This window comes from Cervus canadensis, chromosome 26 (genome assembly GCF_019320065.1).
Source record: "Cervus canadensis isolate Bull #8, Minnesota chromosome 26, ASM1932006v1, whole genome shotgun sequence".
In the NCBI taxonomy this organism is placed as follows: Eukaryota; Metazoa; Chordata; class Mammalia; order Artiodactyla; family Cervidae; genus Cervus; species Cervus canadensis.
In genome coordinates, this window is record NC_057411.1 from 5,170,430 (window position 1) to 5,184,116 (window position 13,687).

At 45.0% G+C, this 13,687-nt stretch overlaps 1 protein-coding gene across 1 annotated transcript; it reads right to left on the bottom strand.

The window, feature by feature from the left end:
* Window positions 1-5,650: 5,650 nt before the first annotated feature.
* On the bottom strand, window positions 5,651-6,124 carry LOC122428407 (40S ribosomal protein S11-like). The gene has a single exon (XM_043448401.1). It carries the CDS (start codon window positions 6,122-6,124, stop codon window positions 5,651-5,653), a length of 474 nt encoding a protein of 157 aa, XP_043304336.1.
* Between the last annotated feature and the right edge of the window lie 7,563 nt (window positions 6,125-13,687).

Below are 13,687 nucleotides of genomic sequence, written 5' to 3' on the forward strand. Positions count from 1 at the left end.
ACTGGTTGGATCTCCTTGCAGTCCAAGGGACTCAAGAGTCTTCTCCAACACCACAGTTCAAAAGCATCAATTCTTCGGCGCTCAGCTTTCTTCACAGTCCAACTCTCACATACATACATGACCACTGGAAAAACCATAGCCTTGACCAGATGGACCTTTGTTGACAAAGTAATGTTTCTGCTTTTTAATATGCTGTCTAGGTTGGTCATAGGTCCTTTTTAAATCCACCAATCAAGGTACTAGAAGCTGAAGCCAATTTGTGAAAAAGATGGAAATGGGCAAAAAAAAAAGGAAGTTAGAAGATTTCAAAGAGACATGAAGAAAGGATCAGCAACAGCTACATTTGGCTACAGAAGGGCAATGAGGTTTTAGCTAGTAACCCACCTGGTGGTAGGTGATGGGGGTAAATATAGTCAGACCTCTGAACCCCAGGGTTCCACATCCACAGAATCAACAAACCATGGATCAAAAGATATTTGAGAAAAAATTCCAGAGTTCCAAAAAGCAAAACTTGAATTTGCCATTTGTAAGCAGTTATTTACATATCATTTACATTGTATTTGCCTCAATCTATACAGTACAGGAGGAGAAGGGGACGACAGAGGATGAGATGGCTGGATGGCATCACCGACTCGATGGACGTGAGTTTGAGTAAACTCCGGGAGTTGGTGATGGACAGGGAGGCCTGGCGTGCTGTGGTTCATGGGGTTGCAAAGAGTTGGACACAACTGAGCGACTGAACTGAACTGATACAGTATTTATGGGGCTTCCCAGGTGGCGCTAGAGGTAAAGAACTTTCCCACCAATGGGTCAGAAAATAGGTTTAACTATCTTTAGTTAAACAGAAGATATGTTTTAACTTTAGTGGATACTATCAAACAATTTTTCAGAGATGGCTGTATCATTTGACACATTCACTAACATTGAGAACTCCAGTGGGTGTTTTTGAGATGAACAGAAAATCAGTAAATACCTTAACCTGAGCCAAGTTCCTGGTTGCATAAATTTGCCATGACCTGTGGGATATGAACTGGCCATGCTTTGCAGTTGAGTGATGAAAGCAAAATAATACGCAGAGGCCATGGAGGGCACCTGTGACTGTCCCACCCCAACCAATGCAGAAGGAAGAAAATCCTGCAGCTATTTTGGGGTGGTTTCCTAGCAGGGACGTTAGCTAGTTATTAATAAAAGGGAAAGGGATTTGACAGAATGGGAGATGCTAAAGTTGTTTCCAGTTTGTGTGTTGAAAATGGGTGATTTTTTTTAAAAAAAAACAGGCTAAGTAGCAGTGTCCCTCGAACTTTACTGGGAGGAAAGCTAATTAAAAATTCGTAATCTGCAATTTTAAAGAGTTACCCCCAGGGATTTCCCTGGTGGCCCAGTGGTTAAGACTTGGTACTCTCAATGCAGGGGGCATGGGTTCACTCCCTGGTCAGGGAACTAGATCCCACATGCTGCAACTGAAGAGTTCGCATGCTGCAACGAAAATTGAAGATCCTATGTGCCACAACTAAGACCCAGCGCAGCCAAATAAATAAACAAATATTTTTCTAAAAAGATACCCCAGGTGATATCACTGGTGTTTCAAATACTACTCCAAAACATTGGTTAGAGGTTCAGCAATACTTGCATGTAATGTGTGCTGGGGGTAATAGCAAGAATATTTCTGACTCATTTTACATCAGAGCACCTTGTTGACACTGATCTTTTTGATCCTTAAATGCTTTGTTGAGTATTCTTTTTAAACACATAAAAATTGGGGGAAAGCTTCTGCCTTTCATTTTGCCCCCGGGTGTCATCTTCTTCGCAATGCAGAGTTTACATGTGAGAGTCAGCTTCTTTCCTCCCTTCCTCGTTGCCAAGGAGGACAATCAACGTGGGGGCCCCAGTCCTCTTTTAAAAGGATTTACTGTTAGTTTCAGTGTAGAGCTGTGAGGAGATATCAAAAATTACTGATACATTACTGCAAAGTTAAAGCTATTTTGGCATATAGTAGGTATTTGATGCTTCCCTGGTGGCTCAGATGGTAAAGAATCTGCCTATAATGCAGGAGACCTAGGTTCGATTCCTGGGTTGGGAAGATCCCCTGGAGGAGGGCATGGTGACCCGCTTCAGTATTCTTGCCTGGAGAATTGCATGGACAGAGGAGCCTGGCAGGCTACAGTCGGTGGGGTCACAAAGAGTTGGATACAACTGATTGACTAACACTCACTCAGGTACTTGACACATGTTGAGACAATTACATTTATCTCATTAAAAAAAATGTTGACGATTTTGATGGAGGAGCAGAAATAGAATGGGGTATTGGGGGCAGAGTAATAGCAGAAAAAAAAGTCAGCCACTTGTCATCTCTGCTTCCTTGGGGTAAAAAGCTGCTGTTGAAGGAATTCCTTTATGTGGCCGTGATTGAACCAGGGAGGGTCAGAGAGTTGGTTATTTCAAAGAACAAAGGAAGAGGCCAAAGAGTGAAATATTTCCCAGTATAATGAAAAAAAAATGCTTTAAGGGCCTGTTGTGTGATAGGCACTATACTAAAGCAAGGAATCAGTTCAGTTCAGTCACTCAGTCGTGTCCGACTCTTTGCGACCCCATGATCCACAGCACGCCAGGCCTCCCTGTCCATCACCAACTGCCAGAGTCTACCCAAAGCAAGGGATACCTGGTGGAAAAGAGAGAGGAAATTTCTATTCTCAAGAGGTTTTCATTCTAATGTGGAACTGTGTTAGTCAGGGTGGGATGACTTCACTAACAAAAACACACAAACAAACAGCTAATTCTCAGTGGCTTAGCACACATGCAAAAAAAACCAGATTCTTCAAGCATGAAGACAGGTGTTCTGCTCCATGCGGTCTTTCTGGGTCCAAGGCTCCTTCCACATTCTTTTATGTCTACAGAACCCTCTCCATTCAGCCAGCAGATCCGAAAGAGAGTTTAGGAGCCTGCATGGGTAGTTATCATGATAAGGCCAAGCCTGGAAGTGGCAAACATCACTTCACCCATGCCACATTGACCAATCTGAGTCACGTGGTCACAGCTAACTGCAGGGGAGGTTGGGAAACATAACTGAGCGCATGGAAAACAGAGGAAAGAGCTTAGTGAACACACACAGTCTCCACAGCAGGGGTCGACAGTGACGTACGATCTGGTGTGGCAAGTGCTATGCTGTGGGGAGGTAAAGAGTGCTTTTGATAATACACGGGAAAGACACCTAACCCAGACTGGGCATTGAGAGGGTAACAGGCAGGAAGGCCGGGGGTCTCCAAACGGAGGAAATAGGCTGCAAGTGCCAGACATTTTTATCTCTCTTAAGCAGCAGGAGGAAACAAACTGGCCATATTTTTTTCCGTTCTCTATACAAATTTAAAAGGAGGTTTCTCTTAAAATACTGTCTTGCCATGACACCTGGTTTCACCTGAAGCTAACTATTCTCAAAACCTTGAGTTAACCAATACATTTTTCTTATGGAAATGTTTGTCTTAAGCTATGTTAATGTGCTAGGCATTTACCCCAGACTCTGTAAGTTCCTCCAAATGGCTCAGAACCTACTTGACAGACCAGTATGTTATACTCAGATAGTGTTCCCCTAATCTATGCAAACGAAACTATTTGTTTGGTAATCTGCCCTTCTACAAGATTCAAGTCAATCATTTTATGGCCTGGGATGAATCATCTGGTGCCAAGATTATCACAAAATGCAATTTATGATGAGGGGCCTGGTGCCATCCTGAGTTTTAAGACATTCCTTTCTTTTCATTAACAGACTGCTAGTGATTATATAACATCCAGCTGAAGACTAGCAGGGGGGTACTCTTTCTGTCCCCTTCTGACGCCTATGTCAGAAGCTTTCTCTATCTCCTTTATACTTTAATAAAACTTTATTACACAAAAGCTCTGAGCGATCCAGCCTCGTCTCTGGCCCCGGATTGAATTCGTCTCCTCCAGAGGCCAAGAATCCCGGGGTCTTATTGTTCAGCAACAACCTTTCGGTATGGGCAGAGAATATCCTAAAGGAACTGATGTCTCAGCTGGGGAAGAAAAAAGTTCATTTCTCTCTAGAACATGGTAACTTCTCCCCTAATAAGATACTACTCCCTTGCATGAACAATTTGTTTAAATCCAAAGAACGATTTTTTCCTAAAGTAACTATTAGTAATAATTTCTTTCTTAGGTTGCTCTTTTTCTCTGCTTAAAGAAGAAATGGTGCGGGAATTCCCTGGTGGTCCAGTAGTTAGGACCTGGCATTTTCACTGCCAGGGCTCTGAGTTCAATCCCTGATAGAGGAACTAAGATCCCACAAGCCACTTGATTTGACCAAAAAAAAAGAAGAAAGAAAAGAAATGACTTGGACTTCTCTGGTGGCACAGTGAATAAGAATCTGCATGTCAGTGCAGGGGACATGGGTTCAATCCCCGGTCCGGGAAGATTCCACATGCCACAGAGCAACAAGACCCATGTGCCACAAGTATGGAGCCTGTACTCTAGAGCCTGTGAGCCTCAGCTACTGAGCTTGTGTGTGGCAGCTACTGACGATCGAGCACTGGGAGCCTATGCTCCACAACAGGAGGAGTCTCTGCAATGAGAAGCCCGAGCGCAGCGGGGGAGAGCAGCCCCAGCTTGCTGCAACTAGAGAAAGCCCGTCCAAAGCGACGAAGATCCAACACAGCCAAGAAATAAGTTAATTAATTAAAAAAAAAATAAATGACTTAATGTGGCACATGCTGTTTGCTGACTGCTCAAAATCCTTTCTTCCCTCCTCCTTTTTTTAAAAAATAATTTTATTGATTTATTTTTGGCTGTGCTGGGTCTTCACTGGTGCACCGGCTTTTCTCTAGTTGTGACTAGCGGAGCCTACTCTATGAATAGTTGCTGTGCATGGGTTTCTCATTGCAGAGGCTCCTCTTCTTACGGAGCACAGGCTCTGGGGTGCAGGCTCAGTAGTTGCAGCACGTGGGCTCAGTGGTTGTGGCGAGTGGGCTTAGCTGCTCTGAGGCATGTGGGATCTTCCCAGACCAGGGATTGAACCCACGTCCCCTCATTGGCAGGCGGATTCTTTACCACTAAGCCACTAGACGAGCCCCTTCCCTCTTCCTTGATAAGAAAATACAAATTTCCTTCAGCCACCTAACGACGTGTTCTAGGAAAATGAATTCTAGGAAACAGACTGTAATTAGTCTAAGGCAACCCTGTCAGTCCAATTCACCTTTCATTTATTTGGCAAATGGTAAATGAGCTCCTGCTATGCACCAGTCTGCTCTAAGTGTTGATTATCTTTGCTAGTTATAAGCGTGGAGTGGGCATGCGGTGCAAATTCCAGACAATGAGGGGCGAGGGGAAGACTGCTGGGGGCTTCTGGGGAAGGCTTTTTCTCTCTAGGAGAGTAAGATGAGAGATACTTGAAGAGAAAGCCAAGGCTTTCCCTTCCTGTGTCTGGATGGTGTCATGTGAGAGGTGATGCTTGGAACTGAAATAGTAATCTTGCAACCATGAGGAGAAAGAGAAGAGAAACTCAGAGAGGAGGACACAGCACTCTGGCCTAGTTAGGTTGTCGAATTAGCCAAACCTAGAGTCACCTACTTTTTTTTCTTCCTTTTTTTTTTTTGGACTGGGAAAATAACTGTTCTGTTTGGAGGAGTGGGCAGGGGGTCCAGTGTCAGAACTTCTGGACCTGCTTCTTGGTGCCGGCAGCCTTGGTGACCTTGTGCATGTGGAAGGGCACCGTCTTGCTCGGGGGCCAGCAGTCGCCCTCTGTGAAAGCGTCCCCGATCTGGTCGCCCCTAAAACAGGGGGAGAGGCTCACAGACATGTTCCTGTGACCCTTCTCAAAGCGGTTATGCTTTCCGATGTAGTGGAGGTAGTCTGGAAGGATGAGAGAGTGGTCCTCTCCATCTTCATTTTGGTTACTAGACAGAACCTGCCCTCGGATGGAGACATTACCAGTAAAAGGGCATTTCTTGTCGATGTAGTTGCCCTCAATGGCCTCCTTGGGTGTCTTGAAGCCCAGACCTATGTTCTTGTGGTATTGTGGGAGCGTCTCCTTGCCAGTTTCTCTAAGCAGGACCCTCTTCTTATTTTGAAAGATGGTTGGTTGCTTTTGGCACGCATGGTCAGTCTGAATGTCTGCCATCTTCCCCGTTTCCTGAAAAAAAGAAGGCCTACCTTTCTTCTATGAGAAAATAGAAAGCCTGATAAGACACTTTCAGTTGGATATTCACTCACTTGGAGCCTAAAGCATCTTGACAAAATACGCATGATTTTGTTGGCATTGTTTGCTTTGTATTAGAAAGAGTGAATATTTTAATAAATGGATGAAGACTCATATTTTTCATTTTCTTCTCCACTGTGTTGTTTGATCTTAGAGGAATTTATATCCCAGACATCTTTATGGATGAAAGTCATTTTCCTTGATCTGTCTCTTCCTTCAGCCCCTGCAGATCCCTCCACAGGAAGCTGATGTGTCTGGCAGCAAAGCTGCATTCTCTACTGGGTCCCCTAGCTGTTTGGCCTTGCGGAGCACTCCAAATTGAGGGTATTTTGGTTTTTTAATGTGGAAGAGGCAGCTCCTCATTTGAAGAATCACCTTTCTTACTATGAATTTGATAGGCAGTTTCTTTCCTTCCTCCCTCCCTCTCTCGTTAACCTTCCTCCTTCTCTTCCCCTAGCCCCCTACCCCACCACTCTCTCTCACACACACTCTCTCTCATTCACTATTTTTTCTCTTTCCTTCTTTTACCCTAGATGAGTTAGGCTGTGAGCTGTACACTTTGTGACCTGTGAAATTTGGAGGCGCCTTGAATCTTGTTCAAACAGAAACCTGGCAAATTCCATGTTCTAATTCAAAGCTTCCTGGCTGAACTCAGTTGAACTCCAGCTAAGGAATTAAGTTGGTAAGCCAGTGATATTTGAAATGAATAATGGAGATATTTGGGGATAAGCTTTAATTTTTGAATAAGTGTGTCAAATAGCTTTTGCTGGAACAGTTTTAGTGTAAAGTTGCAAGTATTTAACATGCCACTTGGCTTCTCACCGTCTTGATGATGCCAATAGAGGGGATAGATTTCCCGTGCACTGTGAGATCTGGGTGCTAATCCCTGTTTGCTCTTTTATTTCACTGTTGATCTAAAACATCATCACCATCCTTCTGAGATTTTCACATCTACCCATTTCTTATGTCATCGCTTATTTTGACTAACAGCTATAAGTCCAGGGAGGAGTATTGTATTGGTTTGGGTACTGACAGGAAATAGATATCAGAAGTAATTAGGAGAAGGACATGAGTTTGAGCAAGCTCTGGGAGTTGATGATGGACAGGGAAACCTGGTGTGCTGCAGTCCCTGGGGTTGCGAAGAGTGGGACATGACTGAGCTACTGAACTGAATGAAAGTACTGTACAAGGATGTAAGGGGTATTAAGGGAACCAACAAGGAAGTGAAACATGGGGCTGGTAACAGTTATTACCTCTTGGATTAGAATGGATCAAGGAGAGGAAGAGGTTACTGGAAGCTGAAGAGACTTATAGCTGTGAAAGGCCCTCCTGCCAGAAGCTGTGGCCTTGACTAAAATATAGGTCCATTCATTAATCTATATGCCTTCATTGCTTAGGATAAAAGCTAGGCTCTATAATAAGAGGTCCCCAACACTGTTACTTAGTCAATATGTAAGTTTATTTCTCTACCAGTTATCATCCTGCATAGAAGTCCAGGGTTGGTGTAATGAGTTGATGGTGTTGAGTACTTTGGTGGTTGTTAGTTCTACGAAAAAGTGTTTCCAGTCTTCTTCCTCTGGGAATAAGGAAGGAATGTGCTTCTCTGCTAACCCCGCTTAGGGTTAGTTGTGGTCATGCAGCTTGCTTTGGCCAGTGAAATGTGACAGAGAATGAGATGGTTGGATGGCATCATCAACTCAATGGACATGAGTCTGAGCAAACTCTGGGAGATGGTGAAGGACAGGGAAGCCTGGCGTGCTGCAGTCTGTAGGGTCACAAAGAGTCGGACACAACTTAGCTGCTGAACAACAACAATGTGAATGAGTGTGAGGTGTGTCACCGAAGCATTTAGATGCCAGTGCAAGGCTCTCGTGCTTATTTTCTCTCCCCCTGAAATTTGAGGGAGGACTATTGACATGAAGGACAGCCATCCTGAAGAGTTTCTCAGAACTGCCTCAGATTCGTGGATGTGAGAAATACAGCATTGCTCTCAGGCCACTGAGATCAGAGGTTGCCAGCACAGCTAAACCTGGCATTTCCTGACTAATCCTGAGGCCCAGGCTCTTTCTGTTCTGTTGCCCTCCTGAGCCTAAGGGGTTACTGTCATCTATGAGCTGAGACAGCTCAAAGCCTTGTGTGGATGGTGCTCAGCTGTGCGACGCCATGGACTGTAGCTCCCCAGGCTCCTCTGTCCATGGGATTCTCCAGGCAAGGATACTAGGGTGGGTTGCTGTTTCCTACTCGAGAAGATCTTCCTGACCCAGGGATTGAAACACGCGTCTTTTGCATCTCCTGCGCTGGCAGGTGGATTCTTTACCACTGGGCCACCTGGGCTTTCCACTTACTGAGACACTCACATCCTTGATCATGGGATACTCATATCCTTGATCATGGGAAGTGGGAAAGAGTGACGAGAGAGCACACTCACTCTTCGTAGGAGCATTACCTGGAAGTAGCACACATCACTTCATTGGTCACATGCATGCTTTAGTTATCTATTGCAGCATAGCAAATTATCCCAAAGCTTAGCAGATTAAAACAACAGACCTTTACCCTATCAAACCATCTCAAGAGCAGTGTAGCTGAGTGATTGTGGTTCTGAGGTTGCAGTTATCTGAAGGCTAGACAGGGGCTGGAGGATGCGCTTTCAAGCCTACTCATAGGGTTCTCGGCAGACCTCTATCTTTACTGGCTGTTTTCAGGGGTCTCAGTTCCACATGGCAGCTGCCTTTCCCCAGAGCAACTAATCCAAGAAGCAGGGAGAGAGAGAGAGAGAGAGAGAATAGCTGCAGTATCTTTTAGAAACTAATCTCAGCAGTGACACATCATTTCTGCTTTTTTTTTTTTTAACTGGCCACACAGACCAGCCCTGGTTCCTTATGAGAAGGGCCTATGCAAATACGTGAATACCAGGAAGCAGAGCTCGATGGAGGCTGGCTAAAAAATCTAACTACATGGGAAATGACACTATTTAGTCTTTAGCTGGAGAGCCATTCTCCTCAGATAAAATTACAGGAAGAAAGAGAGACATGCTAGTGTACACATAACCAGCTAAACAAAAACCCAACAGCAAGCACTCTTTTAAAAAGAGAGAGAGAGAAGGCCTAAGGGGACAACCAGCGTTCTCTGCCTCAGCTCTCCCCCGGAGAAAGGGGACATAAATATACGTGCATACTCCTCTCCTGGTTCATGAACACACATTCTGTATCTTGAAAAGATTCTGTGCTTCTGTATTATGGTTCCTATGCTGTGCCTTGAGGATTCTTATCCTCAGCATCACTATCGTCAGAAACTTGCCTTCTTCGCTCCTAGGCAGTGTCGAATTCCAAGGTACAAGGTTTCTTGTTTTTTTTTTTTTTAAATAAAAAGCAGGGGGAGAGGGAGCTTGCATCTAGAAGAAAGAGAAAGAAAATCCTTCTGCATTGCTCATCTGGAACTCCAAGGATGAGTCACATGAACTGTGAGTCAGTTAGTCATGAGTATTTCGGTAGTTGGATGCGTTACATAAATTGAGATTCAAGTCCAATGTTTCTCATATTTTTCTAAGTTTAGGTGGTAAACTCTTATAAGAAGTCACATGAAAACTCATGTTTATAGGAGTACATCCCCAATGGAGCAGTGTTTGAATATTTGTAAGATGACAGCTGATGGTGAAGCTGAAGGGAGACTCTCTCTAGAAACCTTAACTTCTTCATGCCTATAATTATTCACAGACACCATACCATCAAAGCCCTGGGCTTCATAAGACCAAGAAATCTTATTCTCCTGCCTTGTCAATAAAAGCATGGCTCATGTTCCGTATCCTTGCCTGACTTCTGTGCACCCCGCTACCTCCTAGGACTTCCATCATGGGAATAGAATATGAAGGTTTTTTTTAAAAATTATTTGTTTATTTATCTTTGGGTTGCACTGGGTCCCTGTAGCTGCAAGCAGGCTTTCTTTAGTGGCTGTGCACACGCTTCTCATTGTAGGGGCTTCTCGTTGCGGAGCATGAGCTCTAGGCAGGCGGGCTTCAGTAGTTGCAGTGCATGGGCCCGGGAGTTGTGGTGCATAGGCTGAGTTGCTCCAAGGCACGTGGGATCTTTCTGGATCAGGCAAATTCTTGTCCACTGTACCACCAGGGAAGTCCGAGAATATGGCGTTTTTAAATGACTTTTCTTATTACCGTTGTTATTGCTAGTTACTATGGCATTGAGTTTGGGCAGGGATACATTTGAAACAGTTTGTTGAGGTTTTCAAATGACCCTTTAGTGGAAAGTGGAATATGTGGAACAAGACTGCTGCATGGAGATGGCCAGGGTTGAGGGAGAGTAGCCAAATATCCCCAAGAAGGTAACAAAATCTTATCGATCAAACATTTGCACTTAATTACAAAAAGTATATATTTAATGTCCATAAGTTATCTACCTGTCAGTGGTCATCTTTTCCTTTAACATGCAAAAATAACCTTTTTCTCAAGTCCCCATCAACTGAGAATTGTCTGGTGTTCTGTCCGGTTATTTTTAGGGTTTGTTGGCCTATGTATTCCTAGCTTTCTTTTAGTCTGAATTCCTGCTTCTTCTGGATTCATAGTTACACTAGTGGCCAGTATTCCTCCTTCTATGCACTCATCTCTTCCTTTTTTCACTCTGCCATTAGTTAGGATTCTTTCTGCTGCAAATGGCAGATACACACCAAGAAGGGGATTCACTAGTTCACAGACCTAGGACGGCAGGGATGCTCTTTCACTCTCTGTGTCTCTCTCTTTCTAACTTCCATCTCTGCCTGGCTTCATTCTCTCATGACATTCTCTCCCTAGCTGGGTCGATGGCTGCCTGCGACCCCAGGCCTCCACCCTCACGACTTTCTAAGCATGAGGACAGTAGAGAACTACCCCTACCATTCCAGCTGGGGAAACTCAGGTGAGGGACTTTAATTGGCCCAGCTTAGACCCAAAGCCCATATCTAGGTTCAGTCCCCAGGGGCGAAGGGACGTGGTGTTGTGATTGTCTGGCCTGGGTCGTGTGTCTAACTCTGAGTAGGGCGGGGAAATGGGGATGCTATGATTAACTGCTTTACCACATGAAGTGGGAGGTGCTCCCCAGATGCAAAGGGGTGTTGTTACCCCTTCACAGGAAGACAGCAGACTGCAACAAGTGCTTCTGCTGCCCACTGCAGGCCACAGACATGGCCCAAGCAGCTCCTGCCCGCTCCACCCACCAAAGCATCGCCAAGGCAAGGCCAATTTGTGCAACAGCCCCGTCCTCGAGGTGACGGATAACAAAGATCAGTGGTGGAATGGTAGCCGCTATGCAGTGTTAATATAAAATGGCATTTAAAAGTCCCTGAGTCAACCCCACCAGCCTTCTGGGTCAGCGGGCATGTTGCTGGAGTCTTGCTCTGTCCCAGATCATGCTCCTCCGTCACTCCCCTTGGTGCCTGAGGGCCCCAGCTAGCCACCCACCTGAGCATCCATGGGACACAGTCCCAAGTTTCTGCTGCTTTCTTGTACACAGCCACTGAATTCTTCATTTTCTTCCCTTCTAGGCTTATGTTTTTATGGCCCCCAAAACTCATCAAGGTGTTTTCATAAACAAAAGAGCAAATTCTCCCTTAGGAAGAATCTTTCTAAGGATATTGTGATCTCATGATTATTAATAAGTAATATATATGTTTGCTCTTCATCTAGCTCCTGGCACGCAGCTCCCAAAACCCTTGTAATTTCCTAAGTGATAAGAGCAATGGGAACGTCTTATTATTTTTTTTTAATAGTATTTGGTCTTTTGCCCTCAAAGAGCTCCAGTTCCTGAAGTAGCTCCAGAGTGAGAAAGGCAAAAGGAACCTCGTCATGAATAACAAGGACTTCCCTGGTGGCTCAGATGGTAAAGAATCTGCCTGCAATACAGGAGACCCGGGTTCAATCTCTAGATCAGGAAGATCCCCTGAAGAAGGAAATGGCAACCCACTCCAGTATTCTTGCTTGGGGAAGCCAATGGACAGAGTAGTCTGGCAGGCTACAGTCCATGGAGTCACAAAGAATCTGACATGACTGAGTGAGTTTCACTTCACTTTCAACCACACCTGAGTTTGTGTTATGGAGGTGATTTTTGGAAAGCCTTAGATAACCACAGGATGAGGACTGGTCACCAGGGGAATCAAGCAGGTGGTTAGCTGGAAATTTCAGCCCTCTCCCACCCTCCCACTGCTGACCTCCAGGGAGGGGATTGGGGCTGGGGGTTGAGTTTAATCATGATTGGCCAATGATTTAATCAATCACACCTACATAATGAAGTCTCTGTAAAAAGCCCCTAAAGTGCAAGGTTCAGAGAGCTCCTGGCTTGGTAAAGAGGAGAAGGTGCTGGGAGAGTGGCGCCCAGAGCCGGCCTGGGAGCTCCACATTCTTCCCCCGTGCCTTGCCCTCTGCATCTCTTCCATCTGACTTTTGCTGAGTTACAGCCTTTATAATACACTGGTAATCTAGGGAGTAAACTTTTCCCGAGTTTTGTGAGCTGCTCTGGAAAATCAATCCACCCCGAGGAGAAGATCATGAAACCTCCAATTCACAGCCTGTCCATCAGAAGCACAGACCGGGCTTGCTCCACTTGCTAAACACTAAATCAGCCTTAAGGCTGATGACAACAAGAAATGAGGGCAGTGGGCAGACCGCTGAAACACTGACAGAAACACCTGGCATAGTGGTTGGTTGCAGTTGTGGTCATGTGTCATGGTGGTTAAGGACCATGACAACGATATCATCAAGGAGTACTTCAAATGCAAGAAATGAACAAACAAAAACCCTGACCCTAGTTAGAAGCATATATTAATTGAATAATTAATTTGTTAAAGGATGCCTGATCTCATTCCCTTCCAGCACCTGCCATTCAAGGATTCGACTCTTGGGCCAGATAAACACAGGAAGTGATTCTCTACCATAAACATGCTTCTCAACTCCAAGCCAAAGGCGCGCTTTCTGCTCAGCTGGTTAACTCTTCTCATCCTGGATGGCTTGTTCTTGAATCATTTCTCTGGTGTGTTGGCTAGACTTCTGAGCTGGGGCTGAGACCTGGCGTCTCATTGCCTGACGTGGGCACATCTCCTGCCCTGTCTGGGTGTGCTTCGCCTACTGTCATACTAACGGTGCATTTTTCCCTGTTAGCCCGTGACTATGAAAGCGCTTTGAACAGTAAAGAATGCTCTCCCTATGCAGGTGTTTCTGAAGTGCACACATTCCTGTGCATCTCCCTTCTTTCTTTCCAGAACATGATGTCAGCATCGAGTCATGTGCTGACAGACTACCACCGACGGGCCTCAGCGGAGTCTGCCAGACGAGGCTGTTCTGCTCAGACGCTGGTTCACTGTGAATTGTTTAGAGAAGAAATGCTTTAAGGTAAAGGACGAGGAAGCTTGCCAAGGATGTTCAATGGGATCTTGTAAACATTTGTATTCCAAATGACTGTTATTGTTTCTTATTCCGGGCTGTTTTTAAAGAACTGAAAAGGCTGTGTC

Coding starts and splice junctions, on each gene's coding strand:
- LOC122428407 (XM_043448401.1), bottom strand. CDS start 6,124: ATGGCAGACATTCAGACTGACCATGCGTGCCAAAAGCAACCAACCATC.